Below are 23045 nucleotides of genomic sequence, written 5' to 3'. Positions count from 1 at the left end.
CCAGGCCTGCGTGGTAACCTTGGGGAGCTGTCTTGTGGCAGCAAGCCAAGCATTTGCTTTTCTTGCACCCATCGTGGATGCAGACGCCAACTTCTCATTTAACATTATACCTGTTTCAAGCATAAGCAACTATATCTAGCATTCAGCTTTTAAGGATAACAATGTTTTTCATACATTACATGGTTATAAACTTCACATTGCTACCAGGAAGGCAACCTCCAAGACAGAAGGCAAAGAGGGATCTCATGCAAGGGCTGAAAAAGGGGAGCCAGAAACACCACAAGAATGAGATTAAAGGTCCCACGGTTCCAAGGGAGATTTCCAGACCTGATTATGGTCTGGATAACAGGCTCCGAAAAACCGCAACAACTCAGGACCAAGGAAGAGGGCAGGAAGCCATTTGCATGGCCGCACAGCTCCTGTTGCCCCACTGATTGATGAAGTATGCGAACAAGGTGGAGTTGTCAATCTGGACTTTGACTGGATGTCCCTGAAGGAGAGAGATCCAATGAGAAGACTACGAAGAGGGCCATCAGTTCCAGTATCTGCTTTGGACCACAGGCCCTGAAAAGATCAAGGCACCAAAGACTGCTCCCCAGCCAGAGACTGGCATCAGTGAGATTACCTGCCAACGGAGAGGAGACGGACCCCATAAGACTCCTGGTGAAGAGAGTTACCAAAGAATCGCTTGACTAACCCAGGAAGGCAACAGAATCAGCTGGTCAAAGCTGTATAGAGACTAGTCTCAGCAGGACAGAATTGACATTGCAGAGGAAGCAAAAGGAACTGAGGAAAAGGGACAACCTTGATAATAGAGACCAGGGCACCAAGGACCGCATGCAGAACTGAAAAAGAGCACGGAGAGTTCCTCCGAAGGTGTGACACACTGGACCAGAGGGCCAGGATCTTGGACTCCAGAAGAAGGATGTTTTCCAGGAGCAAGGCTAGAAAAATGTACAGGAATTCCATGCACTAAGAGGGCACGAGACAGGACCTTTTCTCGTGGATGAGCCAGTCGAACCTGCGAAGGAGGTCCAAGTGATCCGCAAACTGATCAGATTGTCAGTCTTGAAGGGAGCCTTCACCAGAATGTCATCCAAGTATGGAAACATGGCAATTCTTCTGGAACGGAGGACAGCCATGAGAAATGCGATCACCTTAGTAAATACACAGGGATACGGAGGCCAGACAGATGGGGAGAGCAAGAAGCTAAAAATTATGCACACCCACCGCAAAACGAGGAGGAGCCACCAGACTCCAGGGATGCCACCAACAACCACAAGGGCTCCATGTGAAAAGCTGTGTACATGTGAAAAGCTGTGTACATGGATAAACCTGTTGAGCACCTTCAGAAGCAGGATGGGGCAAAGAGCCATCCTTCCTGGGAACGGTGAACATTGAATAAAAGCACCGAAAAACGCTCTGAAGTGGGAATAGGAACAATGATGCCCTGCTGCTTAAGCATGGAGACTGCCTGATGAAAGGCAGTTGCTCGAGCAGGGAAAGAATGCAAAGTGCAAGAAGACATCTTCCATTTGAAAGGGAGGGAAAGATGATCAACGCCACCTCTTGAACCTAGACATTGACGACGCCGGGAAGCAAGATCTCCAGAAGGAGAACAAAGGAGAATCCCTGAGCAGGGTAGACAGTCATGTAGTGGAAGGCTTGGAAGAGGAGAGCCTGGAGGACTTGGTGGGGGACCTTCTAGGTAGGTCTGGGCCTGAAAGGGGACTACTCCTGGGAAAACACTCCTCCAGAGTGAGAGGTGGAGCCACAAAAAGGAACAAAAGCTAAAAGCAGCTGGAGGAGGGAAGAGATTTTTTTTCCCCCCTGTAGCCGGAGATTAGCTTTTCTAGGCTTTAGCCAAAACAACAGCTTTGGTCGTCCGGAGAGAAAGGAAGAACCACTTCTTAGAGATTGATGGGCGTTCTAAGGAACTCTCAACACGCACCTTATCCACCGTCTTCAGGTGCCACAGAGACACGCCTAAAGTGAGCCTCACACATGGGAGCAGGGTCAGTGGCATTCCAGCCGCTGATTTAGCAAGTGAGAACTAAGTGACCAGCAAGGTGTTCTTTGGCAGAGGGCTGAGCCCACAGTGGGGTAGGACTAGAGTGGGGCAAATGCTAAAGATTTTCCTGCACCTAAAAGAAAGCGATCAATAAAAACAATGCAAGACAAAACGGCCCGACTCTGGTTTTGTCTGCGTCCTACGGACACTAGGTTAAAACTGACTAGCACAGTGCTGTGTAGTGGTTACAGCCTGGAGGCAGAGACAACATCTTTTGTTATTCCTAGTGTCAGCCTCCTAGTAGCACACATACACACAGTCACAATATTCACAAAGGTGAGTACACCCCTCACATTTTTGTAATTATTTCATTATATATTTTCATGAGACAACACTGAAGATATGACACTTTGTACACTGAAATATTTTAGATTGTATCAGTTTTTACAACAGTGTAAATTTGGTGTGCCACCAAAAATCACAGCCATTAATGTCTAAACCCCTGCCGTTAACAGAAGCCCCACAAACTCAATAGGGTTTAGATTTGGAGACATGCTTGGCCAGTCCCTTTACCCTCAGTTTCCTCAGCAAGGCAGTGGTCATTCTGTTGGGATACTGCCCTGTGACCCAGTTTCCAAGGTATGGGTAGGCATGCTTCATCTCTCCACAGCCAGCAGCACTTAAATCATGACACGCCCACCACAATGCTTGAATGTAGGCAAGACACGCTTGTTTTTGAACTCCTCACCTAGTTGTCGCCATACACAATTGACACCGTGTGAACCAAATAAGTTTATCTAGGTCTCATCAGACCACAGGACATGGTTCCAGCTTTCCTGTGTTTGATAGAGTGCAGCGTATGGTCCAAGCACTGACTGGCTGGACTCCACCACTTTAACTTCTGCAGCAATGCCGACATCCAGATGTTGTTGTTGCAAAATAGATGTAGGACGTTGAGCACGGGCACACAATTTCTTTGGTCCACCATGGCGAGGCCTTTACAGAGAGGAACCTGTCTGGTTAAACCAAAGGTCTTTACCACCGTGCTGCAGCTTAGTTCAAAGGTGTTGGCAATACTCTTATAGCCTAGACCATCTTTATGTAGAGCAACAGTTCAATTTTTCAGAACCTCATAATGTTCATTGACGTGTTGCCATGCTAAACTTCCCATTGACCAGTATAAGAGTGTGAGAGCCGTAACACCAAATTTAAGTCATCTGCTCCCCATTCACACCTGAGACCTTGTAACACTATCGAGTTACATGACACCAGGGTGGAAAAGGGCTAATTGGGCACAATTTGCCATGAGTTTAGACATTAATGGCTGTGTATTGAGTGATAAGTGAGCTCAGCTTCTCTTCCTTATTCTATGCTCAGACAGGAAAGCAAAAATCATCTGTAAGCTACTTTAATTCATCCTTTAGCATTTTGAGGGACAATCTTCTAGTAAGCAACATTCTTGGTGACACAGATTACTTGTAGATGTATCTACAAATCCAGATTGCGATCTGAAAGCAACCAACCTGCATACATAGTCATGTTACCTGTTTTATGACATTTTCTACTTGTCTGTAATCTTTGGACACATCCACGGATATACACAAGACTACCTAAAGGGGAAGAAAAGGATTATAGAGTTTAACTAAAATGTTATAAAAAACAAACAAACACAAACAAACTACAAGCAACACTAGCGCTGGGTAACGATAGTGGACATTTCTCTCCACAGATTTCAGGCAGAAACCAGGCACGCCCCATTAGTCTACAGGGTCTGCCAGTTTCCACTTTTTAAGTAGATAGGATTTCCGTTTTTAGGGTCCCCAAGCAGACCCAAAGAACGGAAACCCGAACGCTAATGTGACCCTAGCGTCATACACCAATTAGCTACAAAATTAAACAAACTGAATATTTTTTTTTTCTCTTTCATGCCTCCAAAAAAGCTCTGGTCCACTGAGGCATCGCCTACACAAGACCTGTGCCTGTGTCCAGTGGCATCCTGAACTAAGGCATTAGAAGTGGATCTATAAGTCCTGTGAGCTTCAAAGTCTAACTAATATCATGTATTAAATGATCTCCAAATCTTTGCAGTGTGCCAGTTCACAGTAACCTGCTGAAAGAAGCCACTGACATTAGGCAATACCATTGCCATAAAGGGTGTATTTTGTCTAAAATAATATTTAGGCAAGTGATATATGGCAAAGCGACATCCAAATGAATGCTAGGATCAAAAGGTTTACAAGACCATTTAACGCTGCCTCCACTGGTTAGCCTTCTCCCTGTAGTAAATCCCCAGGTAAGTAATTACAAATACTTGGCTAAAAACATATTGATTCAATAGGTGAGGTGTTTTTACCTGTGGAAAGAGGTCAGCATGGAAACTCACTGCCTTACAAGTCTCTCAGACTTGAATAGAAAATGGAGCTACCAGCAAGTCCAATTTTGTACTGTGAAACCCTCAATGTACTGGGAAGGGAAACATTTCTCACAGTGTCATCACTTGGTGGTAAGGAACGCTCCTTCGGACAGTACAGAGCCAAGGACGAGTACTGTCAAGAGATTGGGAGGTGTTGCTCATACCCCATCGATGACACTGGGTATGAGAAACACCCTTCTGACTGCAGGGGGATATTGGTGCCTAAATTAACGACATCAATATCCCCAAAGCACATAACGGAAAAGCAGACAGTGCACTGAAATCAACACAGTCGGCTTTCTAGTGGTATATAAAACTGCATATGCATGACGACATGAAAGATCCTCTCTGCAAACACAACATGGCATCCAAAACCCAAAAACCTGCACTGTAAGAAGAAAATGGCACTCCTTCACTGCATCATGTTGTGTGCCCAAACAGCATTTTATGTCCACATATAACATCGGGGTATCCTAGGATACCCACTTAATGTCATATGTGGGCATAAACTGCTGTTTGGGTACAATGTACTCCAAAAATAAAATAGTGCTTCTGTACCCAATTGTTTGGCATTTGGATGCTGGCGAAATGCCTGCAAAGTTGGAAACTGCATCCCTCAGGAAATTATCCCGGTGGATAAATGCTCACTACACTCTAGTGTTGAATTATTTTCCAGAAATGAAAGTACAGCTGATGGTGAAAAGTTATTTTTTTTCTAGAAAAAATAAATAAACAGCATAATATGTTGTGCTCATGCTTGTGTCAGATGAATATTCCATAGGCTGTTTTAGGGAGTGATTTTCTGCTAGGCACAAGATATTGCTCACTGAAATTACTTATATCTAGAAAATTGTTAATACTCAGCTGCACATTTATTTCTTAAAATAAATTAATGCAACACCCAGAGCAGCTGCCCAGGGTAAAATTTATTAATTTCTTTTAATTAACAGAAAAACCAAAACAAAACACACAACCCCCCCCCCCCCCCCTCACACACACACACACACACACACCACCACCACCACCAGCACCAGCACCAGCACCAGCCTGTCCCCAATGTTCCAGTGCCTCCCAGCATAGTCAGGTCCACAGCACCATTGTTTTCTTCCAGAAGTCCCCACCATGATCAGCCACTGAAGCCAATAGACAAACTTCTGATTTTGGCTTACAAATACTGGTCAGGAATATACGGTAGATGAAATACCGACTGTGTGAAATTGGCCTAAGGGCCATGTTGGCAGCTGGGTCATCCAACTTGCATTGTATTGAATATACAGCTTTTAAACACTTGTTTCCTTAAAACAGTCCTTACCTGTTTGTCATTTATAGCATGTTTTTCCACTTCTTTTTTGGCCTGGACTAGTTTGCCCTAAAAAAATAAAATGAAATGAATTAAAAAAAAATAAATAATAATTATATCCGTATATGATCGAGTATAAGCCGAGGCCCCTAATTTTCCCACAAAAAATTTAGAAAACTTATTGAAGAGTATAAGCCGAGGGGGGGAAATGCAGCAGCTACTGGAAAATTTAAAAAATGAAAATAGTCGGAGTTTTTGGGTGCAGTAGATGCTGGGTGCTGGGGAAGGGGAGGGGGTGTTTTGGTTGTCTGTCTGCCCCTTCCCTGAGCCTGAGTTTTTTTTTCCCCCACCTGGAATTCAGCCTGGTTGAATATAGGGTATCTGCAGTGCTCCTATTAACTCCTTCCCAACAGAACAGGAGCACTGCAGATACCCAATATTCAGTAGATCGGGCACTGTCAGACACAGGGATACCTAATGTGTTTGTGTTTCACAGTCATTTTCAACTTTTATATGTATTCTAGGGAAAGGAGTGATTTAGAACATTTTTTTATTATATTTTTTTAAAGCTTTTTTTTCTTTTTCACTATTTTATGGGAGATTCTATAAATTACTATTGCGGCTGGTCATAGACCCCCCCCCTCCCAAATTTTTTTTAAAAAAATGCTTTTGTTTCTTTTTGCTTGACTCGCCTATAAGCCAAGGGGGGCTTTTTTCAGCACAAAAACTGTGCTGAAAAATTTGTGTATACACACACACACGTGTATATACACACAAACTACAAAAGTATGTCTATTACATTAACAAGCCTAGTTATTTTTTGCAGAATATTTGCCAGACAGATAAGAGTGAAGTCTAGTTCAGTACAGACATTAGATAATACAGGTTGAAGTCCAGTCAGCTATTATCATCTTTGTGCATGTTCAAAGTTTACATTTAGAGGCTACAATGAAGATCAGCTATCCAATTCTACATACTTAAAGGGGTCTCCCATGTACATAATCATATCTATATTTGTAGATAATTAAAAGTTAAACACTTTTGCAAATATAAGTAAAAATTCTGCAACGTTTTAAAGATTTTCTCCAACCATCTTAGTGGTGACAGTCTGTTGTCTTGATTGGTTGCCAATGGTTACGACCACTAATGCAGAAACTTTCTGTGGTCTGGGACTTGTCAGGAACCCAGTCATGATTTTCTTATTGTAGCTGGGTTATCAGGCAGGGACACTACATGTATGAGAAAATATCCTGGCCACAATAAAGAAATCATGGCTGATTTTATGACCTTAGAAAGTTCCTGCATTCATGGTCGTATCCACTGGCAACCAATCAAGATAACAGACTGTGACCACAAGATATTTAGAGAAAATCCTTAAAACTCTGCAAAATGTTTACCGTATTTTCAGACTATAAGACGCACCTAGGTTTTAGAGGAGGAAAATAGGGGAAAAAAAATTTTGAAGCAAAAAATGGTAAAATATTTAATATATGGGAGTTGTAGTTTTGCAACAGCTGCAAGGCCACATTGACAGGTGACCCTGCAGCTGTACGGGGATGCATAGAGTGGTTTTTTTTGCAGGGCCAGAAGTACTTTTTAGTTATACCATTTTGGGGAATATCTATTGCTTAAATCACCTTGTATTGTAAAAAAACCCGGTGGTTTATGATATATGATTTTCTACTTTTATATATATATATTCTAGAGACAGGAGGTGATTTAGAACTTTTATTTATTTCATATTTTTAAAGTTTTTTTTTTTTTTTTTTTTTTACTATTTTATTCCCCCCCGGGGGCTTGAACCTGCGGTCGCTTGATTGCAAGTCCCATAGACGGCAATACAACTGTATTGCCGTCTATGGGACATTCTGTCTATTAGTATTACGGCTGGTCATAGAGACCAGCCGCAATACTAATATATAGCAGTGACAGGCCTGGGAGCCTCATTAGGCTCCCGGCTGTCACCCGAACAGGTCGGCTCTTGCGATATCGCCGCGCAGGAGCCGGCCTGCAACTTTACAGGTACGGGGCCGGTGGGGACCGGCCCCAGGGGAGAAGGGGCCACGGATACTGACCCGGCATCCGCTGTACTAGAGAGGCGGATGCCGGGGAGGGATAGACGCTGGCACAGGTGCCGGGGCCTGAGACATCGCTGCGCTCCTCTGCCCTGCATGAAGCCAGCGGCGGGGGGACGGAGGAGCGGAATAGCATCACTCCTCCCGCTGCTGGCTTCATGCAGGGCAGAGGAGCGCAGCGATGTCTCAGGCCCCGGCGTCTATCCCTTGCCGGCACCCGCCTCTCTATTACGGCGGGTGCCAGGCGCCACATTCAGACTATAAGACGCACCCTTCTTTTCCCCCCAAAAGTGCGTCTTATAGTCCGAAAAATACGGTAATTACTTATATTTGCAAAAATGTTTAACTTTTAATTATCTACAAATTTAAAAATAATTATGTACATAATAGTACACAGTAGACATTCCACAAGAAATAAATAAATATTGTCATAATCTAATCTCCACATGCAATTTGGGCAACTGTTCATAAGCTTTCATCAAAATAAAAATAAAAAAATTAAAGCGGTTGTCCAGAAAAACAAAAAACCTACAGTGGTTTATGGCCTGTTAATAGTAGATCAGCCTTGTGGGAGATGGAGGGGAGAATGATAAAAAAAAAACAAAAAAAAACGCACACGCACTATATACCAAAGACAGTCTCAGGACTGTCATAAGTGGGAGCACAATAAGGACACTTCTCCTGTGGTAGGTGTTCAATCGCTGGGAATGGGAACCCTCAATCCCCCGTTCTGAACGACAGGGGATAACTTGCTGGTCATTGGGCATCCCATTGCTGGAACCCTCGTTGATCTTGGGACACAGGGAGTTTCGAACCCTGGTCATACAGTGCACTCTGCTCCATTCATGGGAATGGATGGAGACTGCTGGAGATAGTAAGTATTTGGCTATCTCCAACTGTTTTTAGTGGTCCTATCAAAATGCGTACACGTAATGAAATCATAAATGAAGCAGAGGCACACACCAGTACAACCACTTAGCCAACGCAGAAAAGCACCTTCTGTCATAAATGGAGGTCCAGCAATGGGGCCCCTCACCACCGAATTTAGACCAAAGCCACACAGTGGAGACAACATATTTGGTTATTGCGGAGAGGCAGAATTTCAGGCTGTGTTCACACATAAGAATTTGCTGCAGAATTAGGGGTTGATTTCGTCCTCCGAATCCAGAGCAGATGCCTCCCCGAACCTGCTTTCCATGGTTTTCAAAGGGAGGCAAAGATCGCAGTAAGAAGTGGAAAAAATAAGCATCCTGCTTGATCACAGTGGGGATGGTGTGCTCAGGGTGATGAGCAGTGTTACTTTTCTGCCACACATAGCGCTTTACATTTAGGTCAAAAAGTTCAACTTTGGTCTCATCTGACCAGGGCACCTTCTTACACAGGTTTTCTGTGTCCCCTGTATGGAAAGCTGCAAACCGCACTTCTGATGTCTTTCTTTCAACAATGGTTTTCTTCTTGCCTCTCTTTCATAAAGGCCAAATTTGTGGAGTGCACGACTTATAGTTGTCTTGTGGACAGATTCTCCCATCTGAGCTGTGGATTTCTGCAGCTCCTCAGAGAGACCATGGACATCTTGGCTGCTTCTCTGACCAGTGGTCTCCTTGCTTGATCTGTCAAATTGGCCATGTCTTGGAAGGTTTGCAGTTGTAGCATACTTTTTCCATATTTGGATGATGGATTGAACAGTGCTCCTTGGGATGCTCAAAGCTTGTGATATATTTTTATAACCTAACCATGCTTTAAACTTCTCCACAACGTTATCTGACCTTTTTGGAGAGTTCCTTGGTTTCATGATGCTGTTTCTTCACTAGTGTTCTCTAAAACCACTGAGGCCTACACAGAACAGGTGTATTTATACTAAGGCCTGTTCACATCTGCGTTCGGTAATCCGTTCGGGAAATCCGCATGGGGACCCCCCTGAACGGACTACCGAACGCACTGGCAAGTGGTGTGCAGCGAAAGCACACAGACCCCATAGACTATAATGGGGTCCGTGTGCTTTCCGCACAGAACATGAGAACAGAAAAGTACTTCATGATCTACTTTCCTGTCTGCACGAATGCATTATAGTCTATGAGGTCCATGTGCTTTCACTGAACACCACTTGCCAATGAGTTCGGTAGTCTGTTCGGGGGGTTCACATGCGGACTTCCCGAACAGATTACCGAACCAGGTCTGAGACAAAATTACACACAGCTGGACTCTATTAACTAATTAAGTGACTCCTGAAGGCAATTGATTGCACTGGATTTAATTTAGGGGTATCAGATTACGGGGGGGCTGAATACTTTTAGATGTCCCACTTTTCAGATTTTTATTTGATTAAAATTTTGAAAACCATGTATCATTTTCATTCCACTTCACAGTTATCTGCTACTTTGTTTTGGTCTATCACCTAAAATCTCAAACTACATTTAAGTTTGTGGTTGTAAGGTAACAAAATTTCAAAGAGGTATGAGTACTTTTGCAGGGCACTGTAAGCCACTCCAAGTTAACACACAAACGAGGTCAAAACAGTAAATTTTGAAACATTAACTCTGCTAGACTGCTGTACAAAAAATAAATAAATTACAAAATCTAGTTAAAAGGTCACATGTCAAAAAAAGAAAAAAGTATTTCTAGTCACAATTTCATCTGTACTATGTATTTTGGGACAGTTACCCCTTCTGCAGGTACTCTAAGGGTATGAAAAACTGATTTATATGAAAATGTTGCTGTGAAGCAGAAGAGAAAGCATATTTGTAAACTTGTAAAGGGTACTATTTATAAAAATTTTTTTTACTGTTGAGAGATCCTTTAAAATTCACACCAAAAAAAAGACACAGCTAGCCCCCGAGTCTCTTTAATTTATTAATAGATACACCATTTAAATTTAGCTATATTTAAAGGGGCTGTCATGTTATGGCCGACTCGCCAAGTCCCCAAATGAATTCCCCCAAGGCCTTCTTATGAATGTCCACATCTCCATAGAAATGAATGGAGCCCTCACCGATCAGACTCAAATTAATTGTCGTTTCACTTTCTGAAATGTGAAAGAACTGGCAGCCCTAGGATTGAATGCAGATGCATCATAAGTGCTGCACATCGGGTGGAGTAGCGCATCAAAGTACTGTACATTGAAATTTTCTTCCCCCTCCCAAAAGATGCAGATATCCTGATTTTAATAAAAGTTTATCTTCAGCTCTTGTACAGATTCAGAGCATGCTTGTAAATGTCAATAAAACATTCCTGGTACCTTTATCTTACCTCATCACGAGCAACCAAAGTAATAAAAGCGCCTTGCTTGAAACATTCAATTGCAATACATTTGCCAATACCGCTGGAGCCACCAGTCACCTATTTTGGGAAATGGGAGGGTTCAAAAAAAGAAAAAGAAAAAAATGAATGACAATGTATCTTACTATACAATATTCAGTCTGGTGCAAATTAGAACATTTACATCAAGCAGAATTGTGACGGCTGATGATAAGCAAGACCATCGCATTACAAGAAACCAGATGTAACACAATATACAATAGTTATACATATTCAGTTGGCAAAAGTGTCAGTACAATGCAACCGCTGCTAGATTTGTGATCCCTTGTCCAGACTTGAGCAAAATTTTCAGAACAATGGATAGTTAATGTCTGTTATCCCTACACTTAATTAGAATTTTGATTAAATTTATAGGACTGGATTGTTGGTTTTTTTTTAGTTCTCATATTTTTAGGAAAAAAGTAGAATTACTTCTTACCAGTAATTTGGTTTCTAGAAATCCTTTATGACAGCATCACAGAAGGACAGGAAAAGGTTTTAAAGGGTAATTCTGCCCCTCTACACAAAGTGCTTATAAATTACCTAAGGCAAAATACAATACACGGTGGAATATAAGGTTACGGTCATGAAGGAAACCGAACTATCGGTAACAGTCAATTCTAATTTCTCCAGTCATCCTTCATGGCAGCACCACAGGAAAATAAAACTTTCCTCCCAAAGAAGAGATTGTCTTGAGAACCTAGGTCACGTCCATAGTGTTGGATGAAGGTGTGTGGAGAGGACCAGGTCGCAGCTCTGCAGATCTGCCTAATAGACACTTTCACCCTCTGAGGCCAAAGTTGGTCTTGTAAAATGAGCCCTGATGTTGAGAGGAAGAAGATTCTGCAAAGAGTAGGTTGCTGTCATGGTCTTTATCCAATTAGATATTGTGTTCTTGGATACTTAATTTTAGTTAGGATAAATAGAATAAAGGTTCTGGTCCAGTTTTCAGTTTGTTTCATCCAAGTACTGGATTACTGCTATGCGAACATTCAAGGTATGACAAAAGTTTTTCTTGCTTAGAAGCTTTTCAAAAAAGATGGTAAAACGATATCTTGAGCTATATGAAAGGTTGACAACTAGAGATGAGCGAACACTAAAATGTTCGAGGTTCGAAATTCGATTCGAACAGCCGCTCACTGTTTGAGTGTTCGAATGGGTTTCGAACCCCATTATAGTCTATGGGGAACATAAACTCGTTAAGGGGGAAACCCAAATTCGTGTCTGGAGGGTCACCAAGTCCACTATGACACCCCAGGAAATGATACCAACACCCTGGAATGACACTGGGACAGCAGGGGAAGCATGTCTGGGGGCATAAAAGTCACTTTATTTCATGGAAATCCCTGTCAGTTTGCGATTTTCGCAAGCTAACTTTTCCCCATAGAAATGCATTGGCCAGTGCTGATTGGCCAGAGTACGGAACTCGACCAATCAGCGCTGGCTCTGCTGGAGGAGGCGGAGTCTAAGATCGCTCCACACCAGTCTCCATTCAGGTCCGACCTTAGACTCCGCCTCCTCCGGCAGAGCCAGCGCTGATTGGCCGAAGGCTGGCCAATGCATTCCTATGCGAATGCAGAGACTTAGCAGTGCTGAGTCAGTTTTGCTCAACTACACATCTGATGCACACTCGGCACTGCTACATCAGATGTAGCAATCTGATGTAGCAGAGCCGAGGGTGCACTAGAACCCCTGTGCAAACTCAGTTCACGCTAATAGAATGCATTGGCCAGCGCTGATTGGCCAATGCATTCTATTAGCCCGATGAAGTAGAGCTGAATGTGTGTGCTAAGCACACTCATTCAGCACTGCTTCATCACGCCAATACAATGCATTAGCCAGTGCTGATTGGCCAGAGTACGGAATTCGGCCAATCAGCGCTGGCCAATGCATTCTATTAGCCCGATGAAGCAGAGCTGAATGTGTGTGCTAAGCACACACATTCAGCACTGCTTCATCACGCCAATACAATGCATTAGCCAGTGCTGATTGGCCAGAGTACGGAATTCGGCCAATCAGCGCTGGCTCTGCTGGAGGAGGCGGAGTCTAAGATCGCTCCACACCAGTCTCCATTCAGGTCCGACCTTAGACTCCGCCTCCTCCAGCAGAGCCAGCGCTGATTGGCCAGAGTACGGAATTCGGCCAGTCAGCACTGGCTAATGCATTGTATTGGCGTGATGAAGCAGTGCTGAATGTGTGTGCTTAGCACACACATTCAGCTCTACTTCATCGGGCTAATAGAATGCATTGGCCAATCAGCGCTGGCCAATGCATTCTATTAGCGTGAACTGAGTTTGCACAGGGGTTCTAGTGCACCCTCGGCTCTGCTACATCAGATTGCTACATCTGATGTAGCAGTGCCGAGTGTGCATCAGATGTGTAGTTGAGCAAAACTGACTCAGCACTGCTAAGTCTCTGCATTCGCATAGGAATGCATTGGCCAGCCTTCGGCCAATCAGCGCTGGCTCTGCCGGAGGAGGCGGAGTCTAAGGTCGGACCTGAATGGAGACTGGTGTGGAGCGATCTTAGACTCCGCCTCCTCCAGCAGAGCCAGCGCTGATTGGTCGAGTTCCGTACTCTGGCCAATCAGCGCTGGCCAATGCATTCTATTAGCCCGATGAAGTAGAGCTGAATGTGTGTGCTTAGCACACACATTCAGCTCTACTTCATCAGGCTAATAGAATACATTGGCCAATCAGCGCTGGCCAATGCATTCTATTAGCTTGATGAAGCAGAGTGTGCACAAGGGTTCAAGCGCACCCTCGGCTCTGATGTAGCAGAGCTGAGGGTGCACAAGGGTTCAAGTGCACCCTCGGCTCTCCTACATCAGAGCCGAGGGTGCGCTTGAACCCTTGTGCAGCCTCGGCTCTGCTACATCAGAGCCGAGGGTGCGCTTGAACCCTTGTGCACACTCTGCTTCATCAAGCTAATAGAATGCATTGGCCAGCACTGATTGGCCAGAGTACGGAATTCGGCCAATCAGCGCTGGCCAATGCATCCCTATGGGAAAAAGTTTATCTCACAAAAATCACAATTACACACCCGATAGAGCCCCAAAAAGTTATTTTTAATAACATTCCCCCCCAAATAAAGGTTATCCCTAGCTATCCCTGCCTGTACAGCTATCCCTGTCTCATAGTCACAAAGTTCACATTCTCATATGACCCGGATTTGAAATCCACTATTCGTCTAAAATGGAGGTCACCTGATTTCGGCAGCCAATGACTTTTTCCAATTTTTTTCAATGCCCCCGGTGTCGTAGTTCCTGTCCCACCTCCCCTGCGCTGTTATTGGTGCAAAAAAGGCGCCAGGGAAGGTGGGAGGGGAATCGAATTTTGGCGCACTTTACCACGCGGTGTTCGATTCGAACATGGCGAACACCCTGATATCCGATCGAACATGTGTTCGATAGAACACTGTTCGCTCATCTCTATTGACAACCATTGCAAGAAATGCAGGTTCTACTCTGAAGATTTTTCTAGGATACATAATGAAGGCTCTCTTACAGAAAGGGCTTGAATCTCTCAAATTCTTCTTCCAGTCGAGTCATCTCATTAGATCCCACTGCTGAATGCTGTTTAGGACTCTAGGATGTAGCTTACAGCATAACTAACCTTTTGGACTACTTGATTTTCTGGCATAATGTGACAAATACATTTTGCAATATACTTTACTAACAGATTTTGGATCCTTTCTGTGAAATCCTGCATTTTCTTTTACCCTTTCCCTTTCCTCTGAATTGAGAGCGGTTCCTGCCTCTCGCTAAATGTTACTGTGTATGGGAGTGCGGGCTGTAAAAGGAATAGAATATGAGAATAGGGGAGAGTTACTTCAAACAGTTATATTTTGGACATTATAAAGCTTTTGAGGTAATATGAAAGGGGAGATTCTCTTTCATATGACAAACATTGCAGTGCTATCTAAATTAATTCTAGAGATATCACTGGTTGAAAACAGTCAGAATTGGGATTTTTATATCATGTATACTCCAACTGCATATAAATATCCTAATCTCCACTGTTTTCAACTAATCTCCTCTTTTAAATGGAGGCTAAAAGCAAGTTTGTATGTTTTATAGTGTCCGAGGTATAATTGATGAGACTCTCCCCTACATTTTTTTTTTTTTTTATTTTAAATGTAGATTGTGAGTCCCATTTAGGGATCACAATGTACATTTTTTTCCTATCAGTATGTCTTTGTAGAATCCACACAAACACGGGGAGAACATACAAACTCCTTGCAGATGTCGCTCCTGGCAGGATTTGAACCCAGGACTCCAGCGCTGCAGTGCTAACCACTGAGCCACCATGTTGCCCCCTCCCTCCCCTACATTTTACACATTTCGTACACTGTAACATTTGGTAAGAGGCAGAAACAGCTCTCAATACAGAAACAAGGGAAAGAGTGAAAAAAAATATAGGATTTCATAGAGAGAATCCAATAATTGTTAATAAAGTATATTACAAAACTTATTTAGGACACAAATACTGACATAAAATCAGTTTCTTTAAAAGAAACGTAATCCAGATGTGATTAGCTGAACTGAAGAAAGCACTTGGAGCTAAAACCTGTATTTTGAGTACTAGCTTTTTTACTTGTTATTTGTCCAGGCTATCCTGGATGAAGTAGAGAATCTACCCATTGAATTTGAAGATTTCACAGACCTTCTGGTTGATTGATGGCCAGCAGAAAAATGGTTACAGAAACAGTTTTTATTACATTAACAGAAAGACTTCTGGCTTTCAAGATTTCCACTTCAAGTAGACATTCTGCCAGTTGGAGTTTCTGGGGATCTGGAAGCCAAACTGATCCCTGAGAAAGAAGGTCTCTAGTAAATGGAAGTACAAAAGGTCCATCCACTAGGAGATGCTTTGGCTTCATAAACCATCTCCTCTTTGACCAAAGTGGAGCTACCACAATTAGAACGTCTGGTTCCAAGTTGATTTTTTGATCCAACCCAGATCTAGAAGGAGCTGGCAGGTCATCTTCCAGTGTTCTTACATGACCACAAAAGACTTGCTGATTATTAGAAAGGTAGCTCAGATAAGGAACAATGTTGAAGTCTTGCTGTCTTAAAGAGGACCTTTCAGCTCCTGGGGCACTTGTGGTGTAATATACCTCTAGAAGGCCGACAGTGCACTGAATTCTGCGCACTATCAGCTTTCACGTTCTGTGCCCACCGGTGAAGAGCTATCAGTGCCGGTACCGTAGCTCTTCACTGTCAGAAGGGCGTTTCTGACAGTCAGGAACGCCCTTCCTCACAGTAGCGTCTATTGCGCTGTACTGTGAAAGGGGCGTTGCTTACCACCCAGCGGTGAGGAACACCCCCTCCAGTACTCATCTATGGACAAGTACTATCAGGAGGGGAGGAGGCGTTCCTCACCGCTCTCACAGTACAGCACTACAGACGCTACTGTGAGGAATGGCGTTCCTGACTGACTGTCAGAAATGCCCTTCTGATAGTGAAGAGCTACAGTACAGGTACTGATAGCTCTTCACCGGGGGCACAGAACGTGAAAGCCAATAGTGTGCTGAATTCAGCGCACCGTCTGCTTTCTAGCAGTATATAAAACCGCATGTGCCCCAGGAGGTGAAAGGTCCTCTTTAAAAAGGTTACCTTCGCCATGATCTTTTAAAGATCCAAGGAGCAGAATGGATGCCAAACATAAGGGAGCAAAATTGATAATGGACGATCAGCCCCACCAGATGTATTATCGTTTATGCCAGAAGTCTAGCTTAAATGCTGCAGGAAATGCATGGACCAACAAAAAGTGATCCTTATTTATCTGGAGATGTACGACTCATCATAAATAAGGTGTACCCTCTAATAACTCGGGGGTTAAGAACAACAAAAGTTTCTTGACACTTGTTTTTCAATTTTTGTTTTTTTTCTCCCCGCTTCCCAATAAGAATAACATTTTTCAAAGCCATATGAGGTGCTTCCTGAAGACTCTCCAGCGACGCCTCTCCTCCGCGTCATCCTCTGGCAGAACCAAGTGTACATGTCAGTTTTCCAATGGACGCTCAAGTAAAAGACCAATGGAAAATGGCAGAACAGACATGCACAGTCGGCTCTGCCAGATGATGGCGCAAAGGAAAGGCATCGGAAGAAGAAGACAGAGGCATCGCTGGAGAGTCTTCAGTGAGCACAGGGGACGCCCCATGTGCTTTTTGAAGACTCATTTGCATAAGAAAGTAATAAGAAAATTCTCAGGAATGGCGGTGCCGATTAGAATAATAACAAACGTGGTATTTGTAGAAAAAAGGGACTCTAATGATAGAATCCCTTTAAGTTGCACATGCACAGCTGTAATGTGTATTGTAACCACAGTCCTGCAGCGGCACCATCAGCAATGGATTAGCCCAAACACTGCCAGGACAAAATCCATCTGCAATGGGAAGTTTTCTGTAGTAGGATTCTGAAGCCAGACAAGCAGCACCACAGGTCACTCTGCGCTACAGGTGCGCCACACGTCACTCTGCGCTACAGGTGCGCCACACGTCACTCTGCGCTACAGGTGCGCCACACGTCACTCTGCGCTACAGGTGCGCCACACGTCACTCTGCGCTACAGGTGCGCCACACGTCACTCTGCGCTACAGGTGCGCCACACGTCACTCTGCGCTACAGGTGCGCCACACGTCACTCTGCGCTACAGGTGCGCCACACGTCACTCTGCGCTACAGGTGCGCCACACGTCACTCTGCGCTACAGGTGCGCCACACGTCACTCTGCGCTACAGGTGCGCCACACGTCACTCTGCGCTACAGGTGCGCCACACGTCACTCTGCGCTACAGGTGCGCCACACGTCACTCTGCGCTACAGGTGCACAACATCTGCACCAAGCCATTACTCGTAAGGAGCCCGCCTAGTCCAGACACCATTCCTGCCTGTGCCCACCACCGCTCAGCCCGCACTCACCACAACATGGGCACCTGCCAGCTTCAGGGGTTTGGGACTGATGAGCGGAGACACCATATACAGCAGCAGCACAAACGCCACTATGAAGGCGGCGGCCAACAGCAGCATGACTGACTGAGTGAGGGAGTCCAGCCTGAAGAAAGGTGAGAGCAAAGGCAGAGGAAACTGGGTGAGAGCTGAGGAGGACAGGAGCCGGGACAAGGAGGCTGAGAATACAGTATGAGAAGGGTCAGATAGAGGGAAGCCAGCGGAGGGACAAGTCAGCTCGTGCCCGCTGACTACACTGTGTGACAGCGTGCGCCTCCAGCACAGCCGTATCCCAGCACAGGCGCCGCCCACAACGCTTCTTCCTGTTTATACTGCACATTCTCTGCTGTCAAGAAGGCTCCATTGCCTGGAAACTTGTGGCAGATCGAATGTTGCCATCTAGTGGCAGAGCTGAGAATTGTTTTATCAATCAGTCGCAGTTGAATTAGGAGTTTTGGCATTGTGTCACAAAAATGGTTCATCCCTAATCCCGAGAATTTCTGTGTTTTAGTCCTGTTCATTATGTAGCAGTGGATGCGTCCCCACTCCATCCATATCAATAGGAGTACTGGACATAGGTGAAGTACAATTGGCTACCTCCAGCACCCTTATTAAAACGAATGGGTGCAGGGGCGTAACTATTGGGGGTAGCTGCGGTAACAGCTGCCACAGGGCCTGGGACACCAGGGGGGCCAGCGACAGCCGCTACTGCTGCCGATTTTTTATTATTATTTTTTTTTAAATAGTCCGTTACCTGCTGGAGTAACTCCAGAAGGTAATGGATCCTTATTTACTTACTGATCCTAGCTCCTGCTCCTGGTGCTTCCCCTTCTGCAGAGGTGGCTGTGAGCAGGAGCCGGGATCGGTAAGTGAGGCCATGGGCCTGCAAACCTCACAAACACTATCATTATACTCGGAAATCTTTTAGGAGGACCAGGGGAGGTGAGGGAACATTAAAAACAATGTTACCTCTCCTGGCTCCGTAAGGCTGCAGGCCTTCTTGTGATGTCCGGTCCATCATTGAAGATGGCAGACATCATCGAGGAGTGCGCTGGAGCCCAGGAGACGTAAGTAATAGTGTTTTTTTATGTTTGTACCTTCACCTGAGTCTCCATTGTTCATGGGTGGTCCACAATAGGGCACAATACTTTGTGCAGGGGTCACTATGGGAAATAATACTGTGTGCAGGGGCCACTATGGGAAATAATACTGTGTGCAGAGGCCACTATGGGGCATCACTGTGTACTGGGGCCACTATGGGGCATAATACTGTGTGCAGGGGCCACTATGGGAAATAATACTGTGTGCAGAGGCCACTATGGGGCATAATATTGTGTGCAGGGGGCCACTATACGGCATAATACGGTGTGTAGGGGGCCACTATGGGGCACTAATAGTGCGTGCATGAATGTTGGCGGGGGGAATTGGTCAAATCGGGGGAACCATGGACAAACGCACACAGCAATAAATGACATACCATGTGTTTGAAATATGCAGTGTTTTTTTCTGCAGTTTCTTTAAATCTCATCGACTTCTCTTTTACTGTACTACACAACAGCTTAGCTATTTTGCTCCAGCCAACCCGGTACGAGTGGGCAATGTGTATCTCCAACCCACTGTTTCCCGACCTTTACAGACTCGGGGCACCACTGGGAAAAAAAATTCTTTGCGGGAACCCCTACCAAATAAATTTTACCAAAAGACAAAAAAAAATACAGTTTTGATGTATTTTTTTAGCGCAGTTTTTGAAATTACAGCTGGAACCACATCAAAACTGCATGCACTTTTCTGTTGCAGTTTTGATTCAATTGTAACTGCATCATCACAACTGCACAATGTGCATCGCACATCCCCAAAGCTACACACTCCACCTAGCACATACAAAAATCCACCATTTACCATCACCAAGCAGCAGAGGTGTAGCTAGGGGTTCAGCACAGGTGGCGAACTTGTCCAAGTGGACTCCCAACTTAGGTATACTAATATTATCACTCTGTAGACGATTTAGGTGAATACAGTACAGTAACATTTAGTGACTTACAGGTGATGTCTCTAACTCATCGTTCACATTTCTCATCTCTTCCATCTGGACCACCATGGCCACTTTTTTTTTTAAAGAGGCTCTATCACTGGGAAAAGTAATTTTTAACTAATCACATACTTGCATAGGCTTTAGAAAGGCTATTTCACACCTACCTTTTATGTATAAATTGCCTCAGTGGTTTTTGAATGAGCCGTTTTTATTCATATGCTAATTAGCTTCCAGCCAGCACAGGAAGTTCCCAGCAGCCTCCTCTCTGCTATTCTCTCCTATCTGTGTATGCAAACAGGAAGTCATCAGCAGCAGCCTGTGCTGTACACATACATAGGAAAGAATAGGCAGAGAGTGCACGATGAGACTTCCAGGGTGCACCAAGAGGCTAATTAGCATATGAATAAAAATGGGCTAATTCAAAAACCACTGAGGTGATTTACATACAAAAGGTATGTGTGAACTAGCCATTCTAAAGGCTATGCAAGGATGTGCTTAGTCTCTGTAAAATTTGCAGCACAGACATCTTTGGCCCCTCACTTTTCCGGGCTCCGTGACCCCTTTCTCTGTTTACATAGTGTCATTCTTCTCATAGCGGCCATGTAATGTATCTACAGCATCGTCCTATACACGTCTATGTGACAAGACTGTAATTACATCACACGGTCACTATAAACAGAGAGCGTGTGATATAAACAGGAGCCATAGCCACTTCATACAGCTGGTCAGCAGGGATTCACTGATCTCATATTGATGATTTATTCTGAGGAGAAATCCTACTAATCCTATCCTACTAATATTATAAATGTGAAAGTTTGTATGTAGTTTGTATGTTTGTGTGTTTGGATGTTTGTTCCTCAATCATGCAAAACCTCGATTAAAATATAGGCTACTTTTTATCTCGGTAAATGACATGGCTTCATGACTGTTATGAATGTATGTTCATATACTATGTTACACTGCTCTTATCTCACCTTCTGAGAAAGCCAGGGCTGTTATCTCTCTGTGTAAACACACACTAACCCTCAGTGTGATCTGCTCCAGTGCAGACAAAATGACATGGGCAAACACCTTTATTCCAAATTGGCAGTTTGCCAATTTTCAACATGCCTGGAAAACAGAGTCAACAGAGTTCTCCTCAAGTGCAGCTGAGGAGGATCATCAACGCCAACAAAACGCTCATTATATGGCATCCTAGAGAGCTGCTGAGATGCCGGAATAGTCACAGTCACAGTGCGAGGAACGAGCTCAGCGGCAGGCCAACTTGACAGCTGCAGAAACGCCAGAGCAGGCGGATCATCAACACAAACAACATTCTCATTATATGACGTTTCAGCGAGGTGCTGAAATGCCGCAACAATCACAGGCACAGTGCAAGAAACAAGTTCAGTGGCAGGCCAGCTTGACAGCTGCCAAAACGCCGGAGCATGTGGATGAGCAACGCCAACAACACGCTCATTATATGGCGTCCCAGAGAGCTGCTGAAATGCTGGAACAATCACGGGCACAGCGCGAGGAACGAGTTCAGCAGCAGGCCAGCTTGACAGCTGTCAAAACGCTGCAGCAGGCGGATCATCAACACCAACAACATGCTCATTATATGGCGTCCCAGTGAGCTGATGAGATGCCGGAACAATCAGAGACACGGTGTGAGGAACAAGGTCAGCAGCAGAACAGCTTGCAACCTGCCAAAAGGCTGGAGCAGGCAAACCATCGACAGCAGCAATTTGCTGAATATAGGCGGATCATCAACGCCAACAACCCGCAGACGAAGTCGCGGGCAGAAGCTAGTCATCAATAAAAATGAGATGGAGATCTCCTTAAAGAGGACCTTTCACCGATTTGGGCACCAATTTTAATTCAGCGCACTGTCGGCATTCCCAATCTGTGCCCCGGGTAAAGCACTATTGGTGCCGGTACCATAGCTCTTTACAGTCAGAAGGGTGTTCCTGACAGTCAGTCAGGTACGTCCTTCTTCACAGCAGCGCCTATAGCGCTGTACTGCGTTCCTCCCCGCTCACACTGTACAGCGCAATAGGCACTGCTGTGGAGAAGGACATACCTGACTGACTGTCTGAAACGCCCTACTGACTGTAAAGAGCTACGGTACCAGGACCGATAGCTCTTTACCCGGGGCACAGATCGGGAAAGCCGAATTCATATATAAATATAAAAGAAGCACTTATACATCTACCTTCTGCTAATTTCACTCCTGAATTCTTTGAGGAGTGCAGTTTTCAAAATGAGGTCACTCCTTTGGGGAAACCACTTTTCTGGTACCTTACAGGCTCTACAAACATGACATGGCATCCTGATACTAAACATCTGACTCTGTACTCCAAAAGCCGCATCATGCTCCTTCCCTTCTGCGCTCTGCTATGTGCCCAAACTCAAGGAGGCGCCGCATGGCCAGGGTGCGATGGGAGACATCCGGGAGGAGGGAAATCGAGCCATCCATGAAGGGAACCGGACCATGACGCCAGGCAGCCTGTAAAATCCCCTCCTTCTCCTTGTAAAAGTGGACCCGGCAAAGGACATCTCTTGGGTTGGTGGAGGAAACTCTCCTGGGTCCCAGCACTTGGTGAATCCTATCGATAGTCATCTCCGTGTCCAATGGCCTGGAGAGAACGGTGTTGAAGACAGATAAGGCAACAGAGCGAAATTCCCCAGTTGGAACAACATCAGGGATGCCGCGGATCTTAATATTATTCCGACGGCCTCGATTTTCCTGATCATCAACTTGCACCAGCAAATGGCGGTTAAACACGCGTTGAGTAGAGAGGGCATGCTCCAGGGACCCAAGGCTCCAGGAATCCGTGCGTTGCTGCTGGGCCGAGACCCTGGTTTCCAAGAAGTGGAGGTCAGACTTGAAGCCAGCCAGAATCTTGTCCTGCCTCTCCTCCACCCTACGGACCATAGCCTTCAGGTCCGATTTAGTAGGCATGGAGTGGAGCAAGTCCCAGATGTCCGA

The 23045-nt window shown here is 44.8% G+C and overlaps 1 protein-coding gene across 1 annotated transcript in view; it reads right to left on the bottom strand.

Annotated features, from left to right (window-relative positions):
- The window catches only part of KDSR (3-ketodihydrosphingosine reductase), a 31630-nt gene extending 13297 nt beyond the window's left edge, over positions 1–18333 (bottom strand). Inside the window, exons 1-4 of the mRNA XM_075272198.1 lie at positions 18016–18333; positions 11046–11135; positions 5737–5793; positions 3556–3621 (exon numbers count right to left, since the gene is read on the bottom strand). Of these exons, the coding sequence (XP_075128299.1) occupies positions 3556–3621; positions 5737–5793; positions 11046–11135; positions 18016–18123 (321 nt within the window). The 5' untranslated portion in view covers positions 18124–18333. The remainder of the gene's footprint in view (positions 1–3555; positions 3622–5736; positions 5794–11045; positions 11136–18015) is intronic.
- Positions 18334–23045: the final 4712 nt, after the last annotated feature.

Source organism: Leptodactylus fuscus, chromosome 4, assembly GCF_031893055.1.
Source record: "Leptodactylus fuscus isolate aLepFus1 chromosome 4, aLepFus1.hap2, whole genome shotgun sequence".
NCBI classification, from domain to species: Eukaryota; Metazoa; Chordata; class Amphibia; order Anura; family Leptodactylidae; genus Leptodactylus; species Leptodactylus fuscus.
The sequence above is the reverse complement of the archived record's forward strand: the minus strand, read 5'-3'. Positions and strand labels throughout refer to the sequence as shown.